Source organism: Scophthalmus maximus, chromosome 6 (assembly GCF_022379125.1).
Source record: "Scophthalmus maximus strain ysfricsl-2021 chromosome 6, ASM2237912v1, whole genome shotgun sequence".
Classification (NCBI taxonomy): Eukaryota; Metazoa; Chordata; class Actinopteri; order Pleuronectiformes; family Scophthalmidae; genus Scophthalmus; species Scophthalmus maximus.
The window spans coordinates 20,900,870-20,925,788 of record NC_061520.1 but is presented as its reverse complement, the minus strand read 5'-3'; the positions used below and the strand labels follow the sequence as shown (position 1 = coordinate 20,925,788).

The window sequence follows — 24,919 nt, the reverse complement described above, 5'->3', positions numbered from 1 at the left end:
CGCTTCCTCAGTAATCCCGGGAGGCTCTATGCCATCATCCTCTTTATCCATGGCAACAAGGCATCCATCCTCATTGTCAGGGGAGTGGGACGTTATTGTCTGTTGAGACATGGGGAAACATGCTAGAGATATATGCACTAATGATTTTGATGCTCAAGGAGCATCTCAAATATCAGCCACATTAAACTACACTAAAGTTGTTTTAAAGTTGGTCAATTATTCCATTTATGCTAGTAGACTCACCCATTTCAATCCTGCCCTATATGCCCCTCATTTGATTTCCGCAGGAAGTGTTTTCTGCTGATGAAAATCTGCAGTGTTATTATTTCCAGCTTTAAACATTATGCTGAGCTACTGCGCCAGGACACATGGTGATGTGGGGGAGCAGCTCGCCACAAGTGTTGAACGTGTGTTGGACGCAGGTAGCGATGTGACCGAGGTCTTAGTCATCAACTACACTTTATACAGGCGAATATTCATCACCTAACATACAAATCATATCATTCTTGACCTCATGCTTGCACTCCTTGGACAAGCATGTGGCAAGAAACTACAGCTGTTTCTCAGGGGCTCTTGCCACAAATCTCCAGTGAATGGCTGGTTTAAGGCTGGGTGCTGAGGAGCAGCTGTACCCGTCTAAAAATAGCGGCAAGGCTGCTGCCGGACAGCGTGTTTTTAAAGCTTGACATGCAGCTTAGCACCAAGAGCCTATCAACAATACCTTCCACCTGCATTAGCCTGGCTGTGGCCTGGCATCAGCAATAACAGTGCATGAAGTGACTGACTGTTGTGCAAACTGAACGTCCGTGCACGCCATCACTGTGTCTATGTATTAAACTGGTTTGAATCCTATTTGAAAGACAGGGACAACTTTGTGTCTATAGGTAATAACACATCAGAGTGGGCCAAAATTACATGTGGAGTACCCCAAGGCTTCTCCTGGGGCCCTCTTCTGTTCAACATCTACATGCCCACACTGGCTCAGATCATGGAAAACAACAAAATATGTTACCATAATTATGCAGAGGACACACAAATTCATATAACAATATCTCCTGGGGTCTATGGTCCAATAAAAGCACTGAGTAAATGCATTGAAGAAATCAACAACTGGATGCATTAGCACATTCTTCAAATAAACAAAGAAAAAACTAAAGTAATTGTTTTGGGAGTCAAGGAAGAACAATTTTAAATTAGCACAGAGCTTCATACGGTTATGTTAAAAACCACAAAACAAGCCAGAAACCTGGAGGTAGTTGTGGACTCAGACTTAAACTTTAACAGCCACATTAAAACAATTATGACTTCTACTTTAACATGTTTTTATTTTCTCTTTAATTATTGTATTTGAATGTGATTTTATGTGTTTCTTCATTGTTTTTAATGTTTTATGTAAAGCAGTTTGAATCGCCTTGTTGAAATGTGCTGTACGAATAAACTTGCCTTGCCAATGTGACTCACACACCCAAACAGTGACCAGCTCCTGACCACATATTTCAGACACTCCATTTTCCAATGAGCTGAACATTCATTATCAGTGTGTCGTGGCCTGAGGCAGAACACTCCCTCCTCACTGTAGTGACAACCACCGGCCGCCCTGATGGAAAACAAGGCCAAGATGGCACAGCACAGAAAACATGAAATCATTATGACAGGCACAGCTCGACAAAGTGGGACTCAGTAAGCACACTAAGCACATTTTATCAGTGTTTTCCTCAAGTCAGGTTCTTTCTCCAAATTAAAGAACAGACTGAAATTCCTGCATCCAGTGCTGTTTGTTCAGGCTGATGATGAAAGGCGTGAGTGCACATAGGTTAGAGTACGCAGTGTGTGTTTGGGTGCACACGCCTGTGCGGGTGTGTAGGCCACATGTAGGGTAAATGCATCTGCTAAACACAGAGGCTAGCAGTGTTTCGAGGTGGCAAATTGCACCTCTGGGAGTCACTATAGCTCACAATCTGACTAATGAAGGCCAAGTAATCAAGCTTCAAACTCATCAACCATGTCTACAGTAATTAAAAGGTTTATGCTCAGCATCCGGAGAGCCATTTAACTCTGTCAGTTGGTGTCAGAAGCCAAACCTGATGTTCGTTACTACCAGGGGCCAGAGCCAAAATCTGAACACATGACACAAATTCAACTGATCCAATTGTTCATTCAGTATATATGATGTTCAACTGTCATAGCAGATACTGTACGTCGAGCCAAACTTGAGAAGTCCAATTTGTGCATTCACACCCAGACGCAGAGGGAGCCGACGTAAACGTACACAGTGATGGATATAAACCTGATAATCAATTGTATGGCTGGTGCTGTCTGTCTATATCATTCTGATCTATTCTGTCCTATGGGACCCTGAAGAGCTGTGAGGACACACTTACACACGCACACACACGTGCATATGTAATGAAAACATAACAGTTTTTGAAAAGAAAATCACATTTATGTCCCTTTGGCGTCCAGCATGTAAAACCTTCTGAACCAACTGATCACTGCCGTCGGCCCTGGTTCAACGCAGTTGCAGTTTAAAAGTTACCTTTTCATGGAGGGATTTGATTTATCACTATCAAGTTACTGTATGTGTGCCAACTAACTGGATTAGGCCTTGGCACAATGTTTGGTTTGGTATAATGTTACACCTTCTGTCAGATATGCTGACATCCACGGGGACTGTACCCAACATGCAACGGGAAAGGTTGTGCCACAATTCTCCGGGGATCATAAGTGACCTGAAGATGACGTCTGACAGTGGCTGTGTGTCTGATTTATGCTGTGTCCCCCTTCACTCAAAAATGTACATTTTACAGCTTAAAGATAGTGTGAGAGTCACTGGAATTATTGTATAGCAAAAGCATTTGAAATTTGTATTGAATTGAAATTCAGTTGTGATCATTCAACAAAGACTTTGTGGAGAAAAAAAGACTCTTATGGGTGGTGTTTCATTCTTAGAAATGGGTTCTGTTTCATTCTTAGAAACAAACCTTGCGTGTTTCCAGAGTTGCAACCCTTCTCTGTGAGGGGACTAAAGCAGAGCAATCTAAAAGGAGAAGTGAGCATGTTTTAGTCAGGGACAGGGCTCTCTCTGGTGGCAGACTCCTGCCACTGACTGTCAGGGATGCTCATCACAAGAGGGATCCCAGTCAATGTGTAAAAAAAAAAAAATAGGCACTTTCTATCAAGGAAGGGGGGGAATCAATTAAAAAGTAAATCATAGTCATGGTTTTTTTAATTGTCAGATGTGAGCATCTCTGTTTACCAGTGAGCCCAGTCTAATAGGTGCAGACTGTTGTGTTGTGGATCCCCCACTGCTCCCCTGATTACAGCCAGCGGTTGCTTTGCAGCCGCCAATTACAATCAAATCCCGTTCTCTCACATATTACCACCATTGTATTTACCAGTAGATCGATTCCCTTCAGCTACTGTACGCCATTTTACATAATGAGTGCAGAGGCTTTCGATGTGTTTGCCTGGTAGGAGAAGCAGGCCCCACAGGAGGAGCCACTCAACTGCTTGGTGTTCTTTTCTTATTTCCATGTAATAGTATAAAGGGTAGGCTGTGTTATGTTTGAATGGTAATAATGTGGCGTGCTGTGAATGGAAAACATTCACAACACTGGCACTCGTTTTTTAAAGAATTATTGTGTTTTTTGTATTTGACCATGATAAAAGCTTTATTGTGACCTTTTAGAACATTTCTCTGTAAACAAGTCTAACTCAATCAATATGAACCTACCAATATGGTTGAAACAATTCATTCATTCATTCATTGATTTTGGTTGAGCCATCTCTGGCCATTAATAGGAACAAGCAGAGACATTCTCAGTCCTCGGTATGAACACACATCCAAATGTATCTGTCGGTGGATTTATGACAAATACCCAATAATAAAGATATTAAAAACTGTCTGAGAATGTTATAACAAATAATCTTTTTAATAATTTAAATATTGTGCATTTGTCACAAAATTCCAACAGCATTAAATGTAAAAAAGTACTGTTTTCTGATGTTTATTAGGCCAAACATTTGAACTGTTGATCTGTAAAATGATTATTGCAGCCCAGATTTATAAGATCAGTTCATCCTTTGGTTATAAGATCTTACTCTGTAAAGTAACAAGCAATTACAACTGTCAGATAAATGTGGCTTAGTAAAATGAACAATGTAGTTGAGCAGAAAAAAGAATATACTGAAGTTGAGACTTACTTGCCACCACTGGATTAAATTACTGATAAACAATCAGAGAAATTATGACTGACTTGATTTTGAGAAGTACTACTGCATAACACAGCTATAAGTGTATGTATTAAATGTCTCAAAAATATTTATGTTGGCCTATTAAAAGTAACTGAGTAGGAAAAGTAATAAGTACTGAAAAGCAAAAAATGTTTAAAGGGCAAATTTATTGTGTTAAATTCTTAACTATTATTTGATAAATTGTAGGGTAATAGACTATTTGCTTTAATACATGAAAATCATGTTACAAAAAAAGTAATATTATTATTATATTCTCCATCTGAAAGCAGATTTGATTTGTGCTATCCATCATTTACTGAACCCACATCCTGCAGTCCTCCTTCCTCTGTCAATAACACTATCTACATCTTGATACACAGCGGTTATACCTCTCATCTCCTCAATATGGTTAAACATTACTCACATAAAACTCAGCCTGGGTAATTCATTTATAACAGGGTAATAGGAGCTGAGACGTTGATGTGTTTTGATATTCGCAGTGGGACCTTTGTGCTTAAGTGTGAGGACTGAAGATTGAAACACTGCATGTGCCGGGCCTAGCAGCACACGGTCACCGCGCGAAGACATTATTCACTTTAAGTAGATTTTTGCTAATTTAGAGCTTCACACAAATGCCAATCTGCTATTTGACTCCTGTATTTAAAAAATGCAAGAATCTGTGTGGAAAATGAATAATTAATAGAAAACAATACAACAAGGAATCTGCAGTTGTATAATCCCTGTGTGCGGACAAGTGTTGATTTAGCATTCATCCGAATCTATGCTTGAAATCTGCGACAAAAGATTCTTGTCTAAATTCACTTGAAAGGAAAAAGTGACTGGCTACAGAAACAGCAGAGGTACAGGTGTTCCCTCCAACATTCAACTGGAGGAGTTGATTGCAGTTTTTTACCTACAATGAGGAAAAAAGGGTGAGAAAAGACAAAACAAATGTGATCTCAAAAAATGCTACTTTATTCATCAGGAAGGCACAGTGAGAGCCAGCTGCTCTCTGGAACGACGTTCAGATGTAGTTACAGCAGCCAAATGTGATTCAAATAACCAAAACGTGCATTTTCATTCATACTACAGTAGATATTATCCAGTCTTAACCACCGCAGCAAATGATATTCATTAAACTGACAGTCAAAAAGGTGATTATTGCACCGTGTCTTTGGTCAAAATTAATATTTACAAGATGTTTGTGTCGGTTACAATCATGCATTACCATGTCACCGAATATTGTTTTGACATGCTCAGGACGCAGCATGAAAAGTAGGCACAGCAGAAAAGACAAACCACCTCCGCCCTCCCCCCAATAATTCTTCATATGAAACAGAAGATCCCCATGACACCTTGCAAGAGCCGTTTGCCCACTACCCTCCATCACCCAAATCCCTGTAGAAAAACTAGTGTACACATCTGGCTCTTGGCCATGTGCCCTTGCCTGCACTTTCAACAAGCAGTCTGGGGTTTGGCTCCTCCTCCAAGTCTTTGTGTGCCCTCTGCCTGCTGTGAGCGCCAAGCCCCTGAGTCACGTTGGTGACGTCCGCCAGCTCTCGCCTCTGCGACAGTGTGGTCACCATGTGTTCCAGCTTGGAGCGGATGGCAGAGTAGTGGTGCTGACGCTCCTTGGTCAGCTTGTGGTAGCAGTCCTTCAAGGTGCCGTCTGGAGCTGCCTGGGCGGGCGAGATCTGCGTGGACGACGAGATGGAGGGAGAGGTGGCCTGGTTTGGTCCTGTGCTTGTCCGTGTGGTGATGTCATGGTGTTGTGTCAGCTGGAGGTCAGTCTGCGTGTCTCTGTCCGTCACCGACTTGCTGGTCTGAGTGGAGGCATGGCAGGAGACGGTGCCTGGTATCACGGGTTCTTTCACTGGTAGCTGCTCTGCGGGGAAACGCTGAATGGTGCTACCAGCCAGGATCTCCTCCTGCATGTGACGCTGCTCCGTCGAGTTCTCACCTATGGTGGAGGAGTCAGACGCTGGGCTGGATTTAAGACAATCTGGAGTCGAAGGGTCACATGCGGGCTGTACCGCTAAGGTCTTGGGCTTGCGGCTGGGCGTGCTGGTCAGACACACTGGCTCCACAGGCCTCTCTCTGGCCAAGTGAGGGGAGGAGGTGACTGAGTGTTTGATGAGGAGGTGCTCGTAGATGCCGCTGTTTCGGACACTTGGGGGTCCTCGAGCGCTTACGGGTAGAGACTGGGCATAGAGGATGCGGAACTCCTCGTCAAACTTCTCTGTTATCTGGCCAGAAAGTTCAATGAGATTGCTGCTGTTCAGCTTGCCATCAGTCCAGTTAAATCTGCGCAGGAATCACAGTGAACAACATGTAAGACTGAAAGTAAGCAGTGAAACTAGGAAGAAGAATTTATTACTTTACAGTCTGGAAAATGTGGGAGTAGTAGGCATTTCCATGCTGTGTAATATCCAACTAAAGCAGTGTGTATGTGACTTAATGTTAAGTGGTTGGCACGCCGTTACCTGTAGGAACCTGTAGCAACTCTGTTTCCATCAATCAGCATGAACCTCTCATGAACTTTCCCAGTAATCCTCGCTCCTGATCTCATGTAATAAGTCGTGCCAGTTATGGTTCGTACTTTCATTTGCTGCAAGGATTTTTGAAACAGGGACAAAGAAAAGGAGAGAGAGAAATGTAAAGATCCACCCAGACGTATCAAATCTCAAAGGTGCTACATGCGAGTTTTCTCTGCAGCCAAACCACTCACCCAGAGGTCATCCAGGCGAACACCGACATCTCTGCACATCTTGAGAAAAGCGGGAGCACCTAATTGGTCCAACAGGATGTAGACAGGGACTCTGCGTTGGGAACAGGCCTCCTGAAGATCTTTAAAGATATCCAGGTCTGTCAGGGAGTCTGTAACTATGGCAATCACCTGCATTGGAAAAATACAGAGGTAATACAATAGAATTCCTTTTCGGGCTGCAGCCATGCTCTCCCAGATGTGGCACATGATTGTGTTTTCATTATTATCGAAATGCGAGGCCTTATTCAAACAGAACTAAGAATCTCTGTCAGACACACTCACTGTAATGTGTGTGCTGATGAGCTTTCTATTGACTGCGGTCTGTTGCCATGGCAATCGGCGGTAACGCTTGGTCAGCAAACAAATTACTTTTGTACAGGACACAAGTAGCTTCACTGTAAGGATCGCCTTCAATTCCCTGCACCAAGATTCCTCTTTCCACTAGGATTGTAATTTCACATGCTGCTGTAAAGGTTGCGTATGGGGAAGATTAAACACAGATGTTTACATATTTCAGATGTATTGCTTAAAAACGGTTGTTTACATAATTCAGATTTATTGCTTCAAACTGGTGTTGTACACAAGCAACTTTGTCTGCAGTTCCCCACCTTATTTGGATGATGGGCTTTGGGGGCTTATTTGTAGGGAAATGTGCAAAAACTGTTTAATTTCACAGAAACACGAGGCCAGGCTGTTTCTGTGGGCTGAGCAGTGACGATGTGGATACACAGTGTGGTGTTACAGTCTGTGTTCTGTGTACAATAAGGACTTTGTGCAGTGGGTGGTTTAACATGACAACAGGCCAGGCGATCTCTGAATGAGGACGTTTTTTGAAGGTTTCAACGGGCAGCGAGACAAAAACTGGTTGCATATGTCTCGGGAGTAAATCCCGAGTGTAAATCTTTCTATTGAAAGGGAGACTGTAAACTTTCACGGAGAGGAGCAAAACAAGTCGAGTCACATCTGGTACGCAGGCCTCGCATAGGCCCGAGGTGCTGCTGAAACCGCAGACTCCCTCCACACTCTTCACGCTGGAATGTTTCTTTTCAAAACCGGAGGCTGGACTGACAGCTCCCATCAGAAACATCACCACGACTGTGTAAATGCTGTTTTTTTTGTTTGTCTGTTTGTTCATTTGGTCATCCATATAATCAAGATTTCAAAAACCTCTACTTCTAAAATTCTGACGGATCGAGGAATTTCCATGGGGACAATCTGGCACGTACTTTACGGATGATCCAAATGAGATTCTCCTCCAAAAATATTTGAATAAGTGACTATACACACACACACCAACGTACTGTATTTTGTGGTGGTAGGCCTATTTGATAATTGAATTTGGAATGACTACCAAAGTAGAAGTCTGGATTTTGGACAACTACACAAATACAACTTGTACCAATGTAAAATATAGGCCTCAAATGTACTATAGGGGATTGGAAAGTACAAGCATAAACACTAGTATTATAGTGTATTATATCAAACTGAGATAAATAAATAATAATAGAACAGAATCAGTTTGCAGCTGTTGGGGAACTGCAAGAGCTAATTGTTATGAAACACCCTTTTCTTCGTGCATACCTCTCTGGCACTTTTGATCAGACGCCTCGCAGCCTCCTTGCAGCTGTAGATGCACTCCCCGTAGCTGGGCTGGAAGTGCGCCACGGCCCGTGTGACTCCCCGGTAGGACCCCGCGGTGAAGGCGGGCCAGCCCATCTCCAGCACCGGCGGCTCCACGTCCGACACCTCGGGGAAATAGGTGACGGAGGAGCAGTCGAGGGAGCTGCTGAGCGACTGCTCCAGCAGCTGGTCGTCGCCGTGCACGGACACGCAGCGGGGCGGCACCGCGGTGCTCCTGATGCGTCGGATCTCATCGTCCGACAGGAAGTTGGGGATCCTCTCCTTGGCGAGGAAGTCCTGGAAGTGGTCGAGCCCCCCGGACAGCAGCTCCTCCAGGGCCAGCCGGTGTCTCTCGTTGTACACCTCCTGAAGGTTCAGGTCGTCGGCCCCGGTGCGTTTTGGACACAGTCTCAGAGGAGAGTCGTCCAAGCACTGCGACAGAGCCATGGTTGTTGCCGCTGTTTCTTCCACCTTTTGCTCCCGCACGCAGGCCGCTCTGTCTCACAGGTGGCAGGTAACGGCTTTGACCTACAGGGAGACAAATTCGTATTTTCTTCTTTCCCTCCGCTCCCGTGCGTCGTGGATCCGTATTGGCTGTGGCGGGGCGGTTGAACCTGAATGGCGTCTCCGGACTCGCTGAGTCCGGCTGTCACTCTAATGTAAAGCCGATCTCATTGGTTCATTCGGAAGCAAACAAGCCTCCTGTACACCCGTCTGCCCTGTCCTGATCCGGTTACACCGCAGAGAGCAGACTGCGGCACAGAGCTCTCACTCTGACACGTATTCCTGATACCCACGGACGAGTTGACTCCCTGGGAACACCCCCGTTCGCAGTATATTGGTTGGCGAGAGTTTCTCTTTCGCTTTAGAGGAAAATAAACATATAGAAAGTAACTTCCGCCGTCTGTCTACTGCCTGTCTGTCATCTGTGACACTGTGGAGAGCTCGCGGACTGTTCGCAGTCACGAGGAGCAGCCGCACTTTGTTGGATTTATGGCGCGAAGCGTCACAAGCAGCACATTTCCCACTGAATCTGAGCCGGTGCCCCAGACTCGAATGCATGTTGTTTATCAGAAGACTGGACTGTTTACAAGTGCCGAATAACAATCGTGCGTAACTGTGAACTCGGGGCAGCTCACATCCAAGTGGGCCCAGTAATAGCAATTGATTTAAAAGTCAAAATAAATCACAAAATAAATACAATTAAAATTTTACAGAGGTGTTGTGTTATCAAAAAACTCTAATCCCACTATCAACTGGATTTCAATCCAGTCACTAATCGAAACGAGGTAAGGAAGTATCCGATCAACCAAGGTTGCACCTTGCGCTCCGCAAAGTGCAGGTAACCATAGCAACGGTAGGTCAGCTGGATGCTGCGCGTTGTGGGTACCAAATTATAACTCTGAAAGAAACGGACCTTGAAACGTTCAAGAAACTGTAAACTTACTACCATACAGTCTTCAATTCAGAAGATAATCGAGAGAAAAATGTTCACGTTTCCTTGGGATCCTATGATCCGTATTCAATGATGTCCTGTGGGCCTGAAATGCGCCTATAATGGGACAGTCAACAAAAGAGCAGTATCTGCCTGAAACCTGACAAAAGTGCCCCCCCCCCCCCCCCCCCCCCCCCCCCACACACACACACACATCAGCTTTGTAACAAGAAAAAACGGAGATATTTCAAACCAAAGCCTTTGATTGCCATCAGCCAACAGACCACACAATGCACAACTATACACGTCTCACCTCAGGTGACCGAAACCTTTTTTTTTTTTTTTTTTACTATTGAGTGATTCCTCTTCCTCATAGATAATCTTTGTTTTTCTTGACTGTACACAGCCATAGCTACAGGCAACGTCTGAACCTAGTCAGGACAAACTGAAGGGGAGGAGAAAAAACCATGTATCCACGATACTTGTGCGTCTGTAGTGGCCCTATGTGATCGCGCATTTTAGCTGAGGATTTTATATTCACGTTACAGATGTTCCGCTACCTGTTACATAAGGTACACAGCATTTCTAAATCGGCTATATGAGTATTATCGTTCACATCAGACATTTAATGTGTGCATAGTATTAAATAGCTTTAGAATTGCATTATAATACCTAATGCTAGTATAAAAATATTCAATTTCTCTTATTGGTATATGATTTCTCAACATATATATTACTTTCATCCTCTCGTTACCCCTTTTCTATGGGACCGTCATTCTAAACTTGTCTGTCAGTTTTGCGCTTTTCTCAGTGCGCTTTTACGCGCAGGGGGCCAACAAGGTCATGAGGGTTAATTCAAAGGAAACGTCTTGTTATGCTTAAGTGCAAAAACATAAACATGTATACAATAACACCCATGCTACAATTACAGCACGTCTGTGTAAATTGATCCATCACTATTACGCGTGTGCGTAAAAGTCTATTTTAAAACCGGCGGGCTAAAAGGCCCTGTGCTTTAAACGACAATTCCCACAACGATTAATATTCACAGTATAGCCCATCACGATCACGGCGGCCATCTATTGAAGAAGACATGTGACCTAATTAAGAGGACCCTTCGGGTGATGAAGCTCACTGAAACAGCAGCTCGCTGAACTCCTGTCAAATCCCAAATTCAACACAATGCAGCTCATCTGTTCAGCCTGATGCTGCGCGGCGCCATTGTAACTATGTATAACCCGATGTGTTGGAGACGAGCACTGCCATACCCCTATAACGACATACCCAAATGTGCACTGGGCTCAGTGTACGTATACCCCCCCTCCTCCCCTTTTACTAACACACACACACACGCACACACACGCAGACACACATCTCATCCCCGCCCCTCTCCAAAAATTTTAGATGAAAGGGCTTTTGGATTTTGGATGACGCTCCGAATCACGTGTTCATAGGAAATACACTCGCTTTAATTTTTTTGGAGCTGCCTCGTCCTGCGCCGCCGACCATAGTTGTTTTGCCGTCTCCATACAGTGTGGCTGAGGGGTGGAAAGGTAATGTAATGTAATGTACCTTGCCGTGGTCACTGACGGGTTCACGCCAGTTCACCGGGTTCACTTGAGGAGAGCTCCCAGCCCCTGCTCGCCTCCTCTTCTTCGCAAAGCGCCACGATCGGAGCTAATCCAATATTATTCATTTATATATTAATGTCGGAATCCATTTTTCCCCGCCGACTCTTGAGGTAAGGACACATCTACTCTTCCGAAAACGCGAGTGCGGCTCAACCAAATGGCGAAGGCGCGATCTCTGAAAGTTGTTCGCCGAAATGACGTCTCGCTGTTGAATATTGAATTCTCATCTGGTGCTGTAGTCAAGGCAGTTTATATGAAGTCGCCAATGTATAAAATGGCGACAGTAGGTGGAGGAGGGGGGTGGAGGATTTTTTTGGGGGGGGAATATTCATAAGGTTATATAGGGTGGCAAATCGCCTCTGGCAAGTAGGCTCCGAGGCGGTGTGTTGGCCCACAGCCTCGTGAATGGAGTGAAACGGGTTAACCCGTCAGTTTGGTACAGTTACAGCGGATCCCCCGTCCGGCTGCATTTGCGCTCCTTCTCGCGCTATACAATGTGGCGTATCTGCTTATTTTATTGCACAACGCGCTGCACTTCTCCGCTGTGCCGTGAGCGCCAGTGCTTTTTTAGTTGTGTAAGACTTGTGAACACGGGCGCTGCATCAGCTTTTGTCGCCTGGTAGAAGAAGTCCATAGGTGTTCAAACTGCGTGCCAAGTGTCGATTTACATCCGATCGCTCACTCTGCCCACACATTTCTTCCCCCTGCCAGAACAGAAGGGTTGGCCTGTAGGATCTCTGTGCACAGGACTTTTTCTTTCATTTCCTCCTCTTGGTCCTATACCAACATGTGGTGCTTCCCTGCTCTCTCTCTCTCTCTCTCTCTCTCTCTCTCTCTCTCTCTCGCTCTCTCTCTCTCACACACACACACACACTCACACTGAGGCATATACAGTACGGAGAGAGGAGCAGCTCATTTCCGAGGCATGCAGATATTTTGCAAACTGTGGATTATCGGTGAGGCTTTGGATTAGAAGAAAAAAGAAAATTCCTGTGCAGTCACATTTCCTAACTGTCCATAAATATTGACAGTGCTTTGGATGCCAAGTGTCTCCCTCTGCCTTAAGGGGAACGGTCCTATGTGCTGACTAATGTTGCCTCTGTGGATCATGTGGATCCAGTCAGACAGCCCTTAGTGATCCGAGCAACCAGCCGGACAGGCATGAATCGCTGGCAATTTTGGGGAATGTGTTTTAATTATTGACCCACGTAAGCTTGTCACATATAATGTAGGTCATGTGCTGCACTTCTGCCATTGAGCTTTCCCTCAGAGAGTAGGTGTTGGGTCCTGTGGTCAGTGTCTCCGAGTGCGGAGTGCAGTCCACCCTCCAGTGGGCATTTCTTCCCTCCGATAGTTAATTTGCAGGCGTGTGTGATGACCGGCAAAACAAAGGTAAATGAGCTCTTGCTGTGCCGCTCCGGCAGACTGAGTTCAGCTTGGCCCGGTGAGTTCAGCGTGTGGAGGTTTCTCACTCCAGCAGGACGCTTACACTGGGGGAATGTCAATTCCCTTTGTGGATCCCTGGGAACGGTCTTCCATCTTCGTTCTCGGAACCACTCTAATGAGGCCAGGCATATTGCCTTTCATCCCTCACTCCCTGCAATTAGGCACAGCTCACAGTTTTCGTTATGGCCACAGCGGAGTGTTTGTATACACAGGCACAATGTAGTGGGCCAAGAGTGCCCACCCCCTCAGCAACACAGTGTCTCTGCACATGCCGCCCCTCGCAGACCTGGAATACTGTACTTTTCGGGATTTGCTGTTCTTATTTCTGACTGCAGCCATTGTGGATGTTATGTTTGTGTGTGCCTCCCACAGCTCAAAACGAATCCCCTGCCAGAGAATACCGAGGAAGGTCATATGGTCATGATTTGCAGATTTAGCTGACATGGAGTGTATAACATTCCTTGAGTTCAGAGAAGAAAATCAACTATCTAATGCCAACCAGATCTATTTTACAGCCGTTTTTTTATACAAACAAGCATTCGTGATAGCGGCATACCTCATGGTGCTCACAGATAATTCGCTGGAACACAATGACGAGCCCCGTTTTTTCCCCACCCGAAAGGACGGCGGTCTATACAGGTTCACTTTTATTTGGGTCTTTCACCCTTTTTTGGGTTTTGCTTTTGTCATCGGACCAATGCCGCATCGAAGCCCAGACCGCTCAAAAGCCTCCCTAAAGCTGCATGTTTGCACAGTTCCAACCAAAAGAAACGCCTTCGCACTGATGGGCGGGGGGGGGGGGGACCTTGAGGCTAGTGGGGAAAGAGCCCCTGCCACCTTTTCTGTCCCATACAAGAAAGATTTGGTCAGCAGGAGCTGGCATTTGCCAGGCTTTGGCAGTTAAAGGAGGCTGTGATGTCAGCCATTTTAGGATGGACACTACAATGTGCGGTACGCCGCCATCTTTCGTCCTTCTTCGTATTAAGTCGCTAAATGAATGCCTGTAGTCTTGGCTACAGAACTGAAGAAGTTATTCATCAAAAGTGATGTAAAAGGATGCATGACTCAGAGTTTTTTTTTCTGTGCGCACCATGGTTTATTTGTCTGACATTCATCTGCGGAGCAGATAGAAGGGTTCGGAGAACAATGTGAGATTTCAACAGTAAGCGCTCACTCTAACACAAAACAGGACCATTCAACAAAGATGCTCAGACAGGCAGAGTTCAGTGGGTATGCAACTGGACTGCATCGGTCTCCAGGCCTCAGCAGTGATTTACCAAGACAATAACAGTGACGGTAGGTCATTTGTGGTGTGTACAGCTGCGATACGTCTTTGATCAGCTGCTGTCACACACGAGAACAGCAGAGCCGGGATTTAAGTGTCGCTACAACCTCGTCAAGAAAGAAAGAGGCAGAGTTATTGTCGCGGACCTCACCCAAAGTTAAATGAAAGACACTCAAACCATGAATGGACTTTTCAAAGATGGCTGGCAGGGCATGTGGATTAAGTTTTTTTGTGCACCGGACGCAGTCCAAGGAATTCAGTGTGTATGTGTGTGTGTGTGTGTTTGTGTGTGTGTGTGTGTGTGTGTGTGTGTGTGTGTGTGTGTGTGTGTGTGTGTGTGTGTGTGTGTGTTGAGGTTGGTGGGTGTGGGCGAGTGACTCCGCTGTGTGTGTGGCGTGGTGGGCAAGGGGAAGAAGGGGTTGCCATGGCAATGTTAACACATGAGTGGCACCACCGACCAGTCTCCCAATGGACAAGGCTGCAGTCACGGAGGTAAGGGTGTGTGTGTGTGTGTGTGTGTGTGTGTGAGAAGGAGAAGAAGGAGGAGGAGGATGAGATGGCTGACAACACCTGCGTCTCAGACATTCAGACACTAATACGCACACAAACACACCCATGTAAAGAAATTTTTTTTAAAAAACAAACCCAAGCAGCGGAGACAGAGACTACACACTGGTAGTCTCTGCATATCTTCAGCTGGACGGGCGGTGAAGAGAGCGTGGACTCGGGCTGTATTAGCGCCGTGCTAATGACCCGCTGACTATTGTCACCGTTGTTTTTCAGCGCACGTAACAGTTGGAATCGGAAACTTATTCGTGTGGCAAGCGTACAGTGCCATTCACACACAAAGACGTCCACCCTTACTGTCAAAAGGAACCCCGCATTAGTGCACTCTGGCAGCCAGATGGACACAGGAGACACCCAGACACGCGGGAAAACAAGAACAATCGCAATTAGAAAGTCGGCCGTGTAAAGGCTCCCAGCACTGGATCACGTTTCTCTTATAAATGAGGCGCCATTGTTCTCAATCTCTTTTCTGTGCAAGACAGTAATTGCTCTCTGTCTCTGGCTTATATTTGGGTGTCCAGCTGATCCACTCACATGACGTTAATCTATTTAATGGACTTGGATTTGGCAGAAAATGTTCCCACTAAACAGATTTTCTTTTCTTTTTTTTTTTTGGTCGTTCAAATGTATCTGTCAGGAGCCCCCCCCCCCCTTCTCAGCCCCAACCCCCAGTGGACACCAGGATTTTTGGGGGGCTGCTTTTTTAAAACAGACTCTCAAGACAGCCACGGATCACTGTCAGAGCAAATTACACGCAAAATAAATATTATCATAAGTGAAAGAATTTTTTTTCTTTTTCTTTTTTTAAGCTCTTCCGCAACTGTCGCATCAAGCGGCTCCTTGGCAGTTGTTCAGTTCAAAGGAAGATTTTTTCAGAGCCGTGCACGTGCTAAATGTTGCAGAGGTGAGGAGGGAGTGTGTGAGGACGGTGTGTGGAGACGTGTGCCTGTGAGGTGTCAGCGGGGAGGAATATTGAAACAGCACAGCCTGTCATCATCATCAGTCATCCTCTCACTTCATTCCCAGATGTCTGAGTTTTGTCTTCCTTTGTCCTTCCTCCTACAGCCTCCACATTCCCATTCATGTGACAGGCGGCACAACAAAACACACCAATCTCTGTTTGTTAATGTCAACTGTAGGTGACCCGGCAATCTGGGAGTGTCTGAATCAGTGGACTATTTTGAATTAAATTTTAATGTCTAGCAACCCTCCTTGCAGCCTCGCCTCCCTTCCCGCTGGCAGCAGCTCGCTGTAGATTGGGCATGTTTTTCGTGTTGTAATATTGTAATCGCTGCAGCAGTTTATGAGGTGATGAAAGAGGATGCGTGCTACTCTTTTTCTTTTTCAATTGCTTTGTGGAAAATGGCAGCAGCCCACTCAGCTGTTTGCCATTTCAAATGATAAAGAATACAATTAAATCCATATCAATGAGATGTAAATATAATATTGTTATGTAAATTAAAGTGTGAGCGCACATAAGGGAGGCTCCCTCGGTATATCTTAAAGCTGCTATTAAATCAGGCACAACGTATAAACCCCATCAGAATTTAAGCCTAACCTAATCCCATTTGTTTTGAAACGCTTGTTTTTTGAAAAGTTGAATGGTTGAAATGTGGTTTTAGTTTGCCGATGTGGCCCCTCTGCTTACGCTGAGCGTGGGTGTTCGAGAAAGCACTTCTGAGAGCTCTGCCACTTTCCCTCACTTCAGATACAACTCCCCTGGTCCGCAGAGATGAAAAGACTTTCCCATCCCCCTGTGCCAGTGCGAGGACATACGACACACCGGGGACAGCGATCGTCTGAGTGTTGTCTAACTCACCACTGAAACACAAGGCCTGGCTTTTCACAGGGAACCATTCAATGGCTCCCTGTCTGGGATCCCATGTCTTGTGTCTGATCGCACGTCTCACTGGCCCGATAAAGCAGCTCATTCTTTTGATAGGTGACCTGATTCTTTACGTAACCTTTCTCAACTTTTGGCTTGTCTTGGGTTTTCTCATGCAGAAAGCGGGTTTCTTTCCAGGGAAGGGGAGCTTCTGTACCAGGCCAGCGCCTGTCTCATTGCACACCGGCGTCCCCCCTGGATGCTGCTGCACCGGTCACAGCTCACCACCAGGACCACATTACCCTCTCCATCACCTAAATTTCACATGACAGATGTTTCACAAAGTTCTATAACATAATGGCATCTCTCATGCAGATTTTTCAGATATGCATGGTGGCTCCATCCCTCTGATGCATGAAAGCTGACTTCCAAATCCCTGGTTCAGTGGAACAAACTCAATGAACGCCGTGTCCTCACCAGGGGTTAATCGAGTGTACCGTCAGAGAATATCATGACCTCTCTGGCGGCTACAACACATGCCCACGTCTGGATGCAGTGAACCGGGATTACTGCATAAGATGCTTGTGACCTAGTTTTTGTTGTTGTTTGTTTTGTTTTAGTTCTTTCTGTCATTGGCAGCAGCCTTCAGTAGAAATGACAAAGAGGTAGTTACAAGGGGGATGTCACAGTCTTGGATCAGTGTGTGCGGTTTGGTGCCGTCATTTGAGGGCTTTAATTCTGGAACAGGTTCATCTTTTATTTACCATCCAGACGGCCATGGTGAGCACGCACGTGGATGCAGTGAAAGTCCGTTAAAGTGCTTTTCAGTATGTGCAAAAGCAGCGTGACGAGAAAATATATGTTGAAGAAACTGCAGTACGTGATGTTGCGGTACTGTATGCTGGATTTCCACAGAAGGCTGGATTTGGATGATATAATTTTTTTCCCAGAATAATAATGGGTTTGCATGAGAAGGTGAAGCTGGAATGATATGGATAGAAGATGATAAGATATACAGAAGTGAAGTGTGTGTGTGTGTGTGTGTGTGTGTGTGTGTGTGTGTGTGTGTGTGAAACAAGTTCACGCAGAGGGTAGAGGGTGCAGTCCGCAGAGATTTTTTTTTCTCATCATTTGTTTTACATGTTTTGTAGAATAACTATTAAAGCCAGCTGTATCGCTAATAAAACACTGACGGGAGTGTATCCAATGTCTTTTCTCACGTGCTCTGTTGAATATTTGTGGCTTTGTGACTGAACAGAGACATGTTGTCTTTTTTCTGTTCATAATGCGGAGCAGAAAGAGGAGAAATGTTGAACACTGCCAATACGATCCACATCTCTGCTTATGGCTGGAGTGTTATAGGAATGGGAAATCTTTGCATGTGGTTTGCTAATGGATTTGAGCAGCCTGTGATCTGTGTGCCGTGATTATTTGCACGCGGGTGATGTCATGCTGCTTGTTGAACAAATGTAGGATGAGATGACTTGTAAGTGGCTTCAGATTTGTTTGCAGTAACCTTCTCAGACCTCAGTGGAATACTTCAGGCCCTCAACAGAACACAAACATACGAAGATACGCTGTAATATCTGATGTCAAACATGGCTCAAAACCAAGAGACAGTAAAATAATTATTCTCACTGGCAAAAATGACAACAACCAAAAATGATGCTCTCTTGCCCCTGCGTAAATACAAATCATTTAAAAATAATATTATCTAAATTTACAGGCAGTGAGTACCAATTTTTTTCAGTGTTTTTGCAGCCCTGTGTGGATATTTTTGCATATTATAGTCAGCGTTACAATGTGAAACAGCTGTTAAAGTTATCCAGCAACTATCACTTTGGAGAGGTGAAGTGCATCCCACTCAAAATCCCAACGCTACAGTACTTGGAATGTGAACAATATATATTCACTGATGATAACCGTTTCCTGTAGGGAGGCAAGTGGCATCTGGCAAATGAAATCATAACCCTGATTCATACCCAGGACATCACATTTACTGCATATGGTCTTACTCTAGCTTTAAACTAAGTGCTTCTTACATTTTTTTTTTATATCATCAGGCTTTGCTAAAAATAAGTCTGTGGAGGCATGCCATCAGTAATAAGAGGAGCCAACCCTATGGCAGCAGTGAAGGAAAACAACAAACATTGTTGAGATTAGACTGTTTCTGGCTCTGGCGATTATTATGCTCCTTTTTTTCTGAATTCATAAAAAGTGACAGCTAGACAGAAGTCTGTAAATCCTAGTAAATAACCAGAACACTGACAGGCCGTATTGATTAGACGTGTGTGTGTGTGTGTGTGTGTGTGTGTGTGTGTGTGTGTGTGTGTGTGTGTGTGTGTGTGTGTGCGTGTGTGCGTGTGGAAGTATGTGCGTGTGTGGAAGTGTGTGTGGAAGTGTGTGTGTTTGTGTGCGTAAGTGTGTGTGTACATGTGTGTATGTGTGTGTGAGAGAGAAAGAGAGAATCCAAGCCAAACTAATTTTCATTATTGAAAAGCATTTTTGTGTGCCCTCCTAAATGAAATTGTTTCAGTATTCTGGAAATCAGCCAGATATAATTTAAAGATATTAATAATAATTTTTCAGTTGCCTCTATTTTATTTTTAAATAATATGGTGAGACTGAGTGAGATCCATCACCTTTCTAAGCAGTACTTTGATGTCACCTTCATTTTCTATTATAAGCATAGACCATATGGCTTTTTGAAAAGAAGAGCCCTGTACTCCTTGTTCAGTGCTGTAATTGCTGATAAATACCACCTACACTGATCACACTGTATTTCCACCTACACATATTACTTTGTGTGTGGCCAATTGCTTCCTCTGCTTCCTGCTCAGAGGACTATGTATGAATATTTCCAGCTTTCAGCTTAACATTTGTGTAGGTTTTTGTCCGTCATTTGCATCATATTCAAGATTAATTATTAAACTCTTTTTTTCCTATTTATATCTCTGTGTTCCATGCGCTGACTGTGTCGTACATTAAATTAAATATGGGCTGAGTAAGAGAGTCACATTTCTTTTTTGTACTCTATCCTCACAGGTTCCCCGGGAGCTGTTAAATGTGTCCATGTGACAGGAGTCCTAAAGTGGCAGAAGGCATGAAGCAACACTGTGATATCCTAGTGGCTGGTCCATGACACTAAACTCCATTCAACCCTCTCCACAATCCACCCGCCCTCTGTTCTCATCATACCGGACAACCAATCACTCTCTCTCCCACCTGCACAAGGCTGCACAATGGCCAGCAAGAGGAAATCCACTGTACCCTGCATGATACCATCCAAATCCAAACATGTACGTGAGGAAATCATACTGGGCTCGCTACCAGAACTCCTACCAACCATCCCAGAGGACAGCATTCTCAGCATCTCTGGAGAAGAGTCTGGCCATTTCTCTCACAGCTCCTCTGAAAGTGGCAGTGAGATGCAAAGAGGAGGTACCTACAGCTGTTCCACTTGCCGTTTCGAATCAAGAGATCTAAACTACTTTTTGGATCACATGCACAACTGCCACTTAGACTTCAGGGCCCTACCCACCTTTTACTGCCTGAACTGTGGGGTGTCCGTCGTCCGCTTTGAGGCTCTGGCTCTGCATAATGCCAATGCCCATCCTAAGATAATGGAGGGCTTGGTCACTGCCTCCCTAACTGTCAACAAGAGGGATGGAGTAACAACTGTGGAACAAAGTCTGTTCACGGAAAGCGGAAAAGACTACAGAGAATCTGGAATCTCCCTCACCAAAACACCTATTGCAAAGATGATGAAAGCCAAGGGGGAGCACAAAAAGATTGTGGTTTCTCACACCGTGGAGGTACGTAAGATAGACACTGGAAAGGATGTCGACCCCAGCATGCTGACAAATGTGCCTGAACTCCAAAACGGGGCTCTCAGTGTTTCTGGCGCCCCAGCTATGCCGAGGACCACTGTCACACATGTGAATAAGACGACAGTGCCCAACCAAGTCTTTCACCAGCACACTCCCTCCCTTTACTCCCCCCCTTCTTCCGGTTCCAATAAAGACCTTCCAAAGGTGATGATCCCTCTCAGCAGCATCCCCACTTACAATGCTGCTATGGACACCAGCAGCTTTCTGAAGACATCCTTTGGCAAGTTCCCCTACCCGACCAAAGCCGAACTCTGCTACCTAACGGTGGTCTCAGAGTTCCCTGAAGAGCAGATCAAACTATGGTTTACTGCCCAAAGGCTCAAGCAAGGCATAAGCTGGTCTCCTGAAGAGATCGAAGAGGCAAGGAGGAAGATGTTCAACACCGTGTTCCAAGGTGGAGCACCTCAGAAGCAACCTGCAACACAACGGCAAGTCAATCACATAATAAGCCACCACACTGTCACTGCCCAGCCAGGCTTAAAAGGACCAAACTTCCAGATGGCCAAAGTTCCCTATGGCAGTATAAAAACAAGGCCTCTCGGAGTCATGGCCACGCAGGCCAGCATGTCAACCAACCCCCACGTCACCAGGGTCTCGTATTCTACTCCAGTTGCCCCCCCAAGATTTCCACCCGTAGTCAGAACAACACAGGTACTGACCAAGAATACTCAACCCACTGTGGAGACTGTCAAGAGCAATGGCATCAGCCTGGACATGGCTGGAAACAGTGGTTATGTCAGTAGCACCAGCAGCAGTCGGAGCAGCAGTAGCAGCAGTAGTTGCAGTAGTAGCAGCAGCATCAGCAGCTATTCCAGCAGTAGTAATGGTGGTGAGACTGTCGCCAGGAAGCCGGTGCACAACAGCAGCCTGACAAACAGCATCAACAGCATTGCCATTTGCGCTACCAACATTAGCAATAATGATGAGCACTGTGTTGCTGACACCAACGGCAAACCAAATGACAAAAGCAACAGTTTACCGATCGGATTGGAAGGTTCAAACAGTACAGAGAGTCATGTGATCATCAACAACACCAGCAAATCCAGCATCGCCTGTAACAATCATAACAGCGGCATCATTAGTCCACAAGAGCAGGCCCACGCTGCAAGGCACGACAAGGAAGCCAACAACTACGTCCACAAGTCCAACAACAGTATTAGCAGTGAATACCCCAGTACTACCTGTAATGACAGTGTCCCTAACCTGAACCATGCCAGCAAATCCCCAACTGAAAGCACCAGCACCACTGTCATTACAAAAAGCATCTCATCCATTTTAGATGAGGGTAAATGCAACAAGAACTTTCCAATAAAAGGCATGTCAATCTTGCAGCAACTCATTAAGGAGGATCCGTTTGCCGTGGAAAGAGGCTGCACAGAGCTGAAAGTTGATCCCATCAAGATCAACTTTAAGAGGCTGAAGACGAACGACCCCGGGACTCCATCTGAGATTGTACATCACGAACACAAGTCTGAGGTAGCCGAGGTGTCTGCCTCTCAGCCGTCTTTCTCACCCCCCTGGGGCAACAAGACCCCACAACAGCTGCACATCCTCCGACAGGTTTTCTCCAATACCCGCTGGCCCAGCAGTCAGCAGTATGAGGACTTAAGTGTCCAGACAGGCCTTCCCAAATCAGAGGTGGTGCGCTGGTTCAGCGACAGCAGGTACAGCAACAAGAATGGGCAGCTGAAATGGCTGGAGACCTATCAGCGACTGCCCGCGGAGTCGGAGGAAGCAAGGGGCCGTGGAGACGCCGAAGCGGAATCACTGAAGGGCCCTCAAGCAGCCAAAAAGAAACTTGTAGAGAAAGACGTGAACAAGCACCTTGAAGGAGAAGCCGGACTGAACTCAGGGCAGCAGGTTGTGTGGCAGGATTCATACTCACCGCTGCTCAGTCTGATGGGGTCTGAGCGGAATGGAGAGCAAGGCCAAGCTGAGGAGTCAGCGCAGACGGAAGTCCTGCAGGATCCCTGGTCAGAGAGAGCAGACGACCTACAGCAGCCAGTGGCCAGTCAGTCACTCATTGAACAGGCTGATGCAAATCAGGCCAGGTACTACAGTCATTGTGCTCGATCTATAAAGTGTGATAAAAAGCTACTGAAGTAAGAGACACCTCTCATTCAAGTGCTGTTGCGATATTTTACACGCTGAGCGCTATTTATCAATCACAGAAACAAAAAAATAGCGAAAGCCGGGGCGGAGTGATGAAAGCGTGACAGCTCGTTTGTAGTCGTCTGCGGCGTGATGTACAGTAAAAAGGAGGCAGGAGAAGTGTGTAAAGGTACTCACGCTGAGTAGCTTATTCGGGCAATCAAAGGTTTTGTTTAAGAAGCTATTTTTAGATAAGTAGGAGTCTGGGGCGTTGAATTATAGATTGTGAGCGCATGCTAATATATGTGAATAAATCATGACAATTGTCTTTGGTGAGATAGGTTTCCAGGAGGCAAGTTAACCCGTACAGAGGCCTCTTTTTACACTGCTCCCTCCCACATGTTTTTCACTCACACGCGTGTGCGTGCGTGCGTGTGTGTGTGCGTGTGTGTGTGTGTGTGTGTGTGTGTGTGTGTGTGTGTGTGCGCGTGTGTGTGTGTTGCTGATAGGGATCGCCTGAGGATGGAGCTGCTGGAGGTGTGATGAAGGAGGCCCCAGTTTCGCCAGAGAAACATGATGTTTAAAGGTTGGCTCGCTCCCCTGGCTGTGGTTTTAAAAAACGAAAAGGAAAAAAAAGAGTGTTCATAATGACAGCAGATGTGATTGTAGCTGGACCGTTGGACTCTGACTGTAACTGTGAATACCCCCCACCCCTCCTCCTCTGCCGCCTTCTCTTCCATCTGCCATCACTTCCTGCAATCGTCAAAAGAAAGAACTTCTCACCTTTGAGTTCTGTGATGTTTAAGCCTTTCATGCTTCTTTGTGGTTGTGTGGGGAGGGTGCACAATGAGGTCAGTACGAGGGATCAAAGAAAAGAAAGAGAAAAGACGCACACTGACTGGAAAACTGACTTGAATGAGCGAAGATAGGATAGGATACGGCCGAATGATATTGTTTGGGGTCAGAGGGAGAAATATATATATATATAATATATATATATATATATATATATATATATAATTGAAACTGCACTATAAAAGAGGGTTTGTACTGACTGGACAAACAAAAGATGTGTCAAGGAATTGTTATTGTTGGCTTTGTGATATTTTTTACTTTTTTAGCAACCAGTACTTCAGCACTGCCTTGAATTTAACTTTTTCCGTTATTTGGGGGTTTTTTTTCCAATTCTATTACTCTTCTATAGTCACTGTAAGTCCAGATGCAATCAAACATTGTTTTATTTAGATCTGTATAAATGTTGGTGTCACGTTGCAGTTCAGCTACACGCAAGAGACTATATACTGTACAATGCACTAATGACAGCAATGCTAAAAAAAATCACACTGCCCCACATTGAAGGTATTGACAGCTTTGTCAAGATCAATACACTACACTGCCCTGCAAACTGAACAGAGAGAAGCCTGTCACGCTAACGTTGCCTTACTCAGCTCTGTCCATGTGTTTATATGACCTGTCTGTCCATCACCTTGCTTTCCAGCTACTGTGCTGTCCTGAAAAAAAGAAGAAAAAAAAAGAGAAGAAAAAAACAAAACAAGCCAGTGCATCAATGGTCACTGTTGGTCTATATCTGTGAAAAAAAAATGAATAAAAAATCTTGTGCTGCTTTCTGTACACTCGGAGATGTTTAACTTTAAGCTGTAATTGTATCAAATATTGTTACTGGCGAAATGTTGTTTTCAAGCAAAATTATCAATTTGATCCCTAGACAATGACAGAGTGAGATGTTGTGCTAGCTAGAGAGCCAAATGAGGAGATCTTTGCTCTCCTCTGAATTTTTCTTGTGTTTATATAAACATACCGTCACTACATGAATCCTATTAAGCTGCATCTTTGTCAAGCTGCTAATAGCTATGAACGGTGCTATACCATCCAAAGTGAAATTGGAGGTTGATCTCCTACCAGCAGTGTATGCACTTGTGTCGAATGTTACAAATTTATTTTGGTTTGAGATAAATGGAATCTGGACTTGCGGTGTTATGATCACTTTAAAAAAAAAAAAAAAATTAAAAAAAAATACTTTTATGAAATAGTCTGATCATAAGCACTGTTGTATCATCCTTTCTACACTTCTGAATCTTTACAGAATAAACTGAATACTCACCAAGCGA

At 45.0% G+C, this 24,919-nt stretch overlaps 2 protein-coding genes across 5 annotated transcripts in view; one reads left to right on the top strand and one right to left on the bottom strand.

Annotated features, from left to right (window-relative positions):
• fam83d (family with sequence similarity 83 member D) overlaps positions 1-11,759 on the bottom strand; it is a 17,270-nt gene extending 5,511 nt beyond the window's left edge. Inside the window, exons 1-5 of one of the 3 annotated variants that reach the window (XR_004793317.2) lie at positions 11,628-11,759; positions 8,582-9,148; positions 6,962-7,129; positions 6,717-6,841; positions 5,536-6,537 (exon numbers count right to left, since the gene is read on the bottom strand). Coding sequence is in view for 1 of the 3 variants with exons in the window: in XM_035630027.2 (XP_035485920.2) it covers positions 5,643-6,537; positions 6,717-6,841; positions 6,962-7,129; positions 8,582-9,067 (1,674 nt within the window). In the remaining 2 variants the exon portion in view is untranslated. Of the gene's footprint in view, positions 1-5,187; positions 6,538-6,716; positions 6,842-6,961; positions 7,130-8,581; positions 10,206-11,627 lie in introns of those variants that run through there. The other 2 variants (XR_004793316.2, XM_035630027.2) reach the window with 2 other exon arrangements.
• On the top strand, positions 11,449-24,919 carry zhx3a (zinc fingers and homeoboxes 3a). Of its 2 annotated transcripts, none has more exons than XM_047332952.1 (3): positions 11,449-11,608; positions 19,855-22,750; positions 23,300-24,919. In XM_047332952.1, exons 2-3 carry the CDS (start codon positions 20,052-20,054, stop codon positions 23,331-23,333), a joined length of 2,733 nt encoding a protein of 910 aa, XP_047188908.1. In that variant the 5' UTR covers positions 11,449-11,608; positions 19,855-20,051; the 3' UTR covers positions 23,334-24,919. The 2 variants fall into 2 exon arrangements, with proteins under 2 accessions (XP_047188908.1, XP_035485919.2); XM_035630026.2 differs by lacking the exon at positions 11,449-11,608 and adding an exon at positions 11,662-11,796.

Coding starts and splice junctions, on each gene's coding strand:
- zhx3a (XM_047332952.1), top strand. CDS start 20,052: ATGGCCAGCAAGAGGAAATCCACTGTACCCTGCATGATACCATCCAAA. Junction 22,751..23,299: donor GCTGATGCAAATCAGGCCAG/GTACTACAGTCA, acceptor TGTTGCTGATAG/GGATCGCCTGAGGATGGAGC.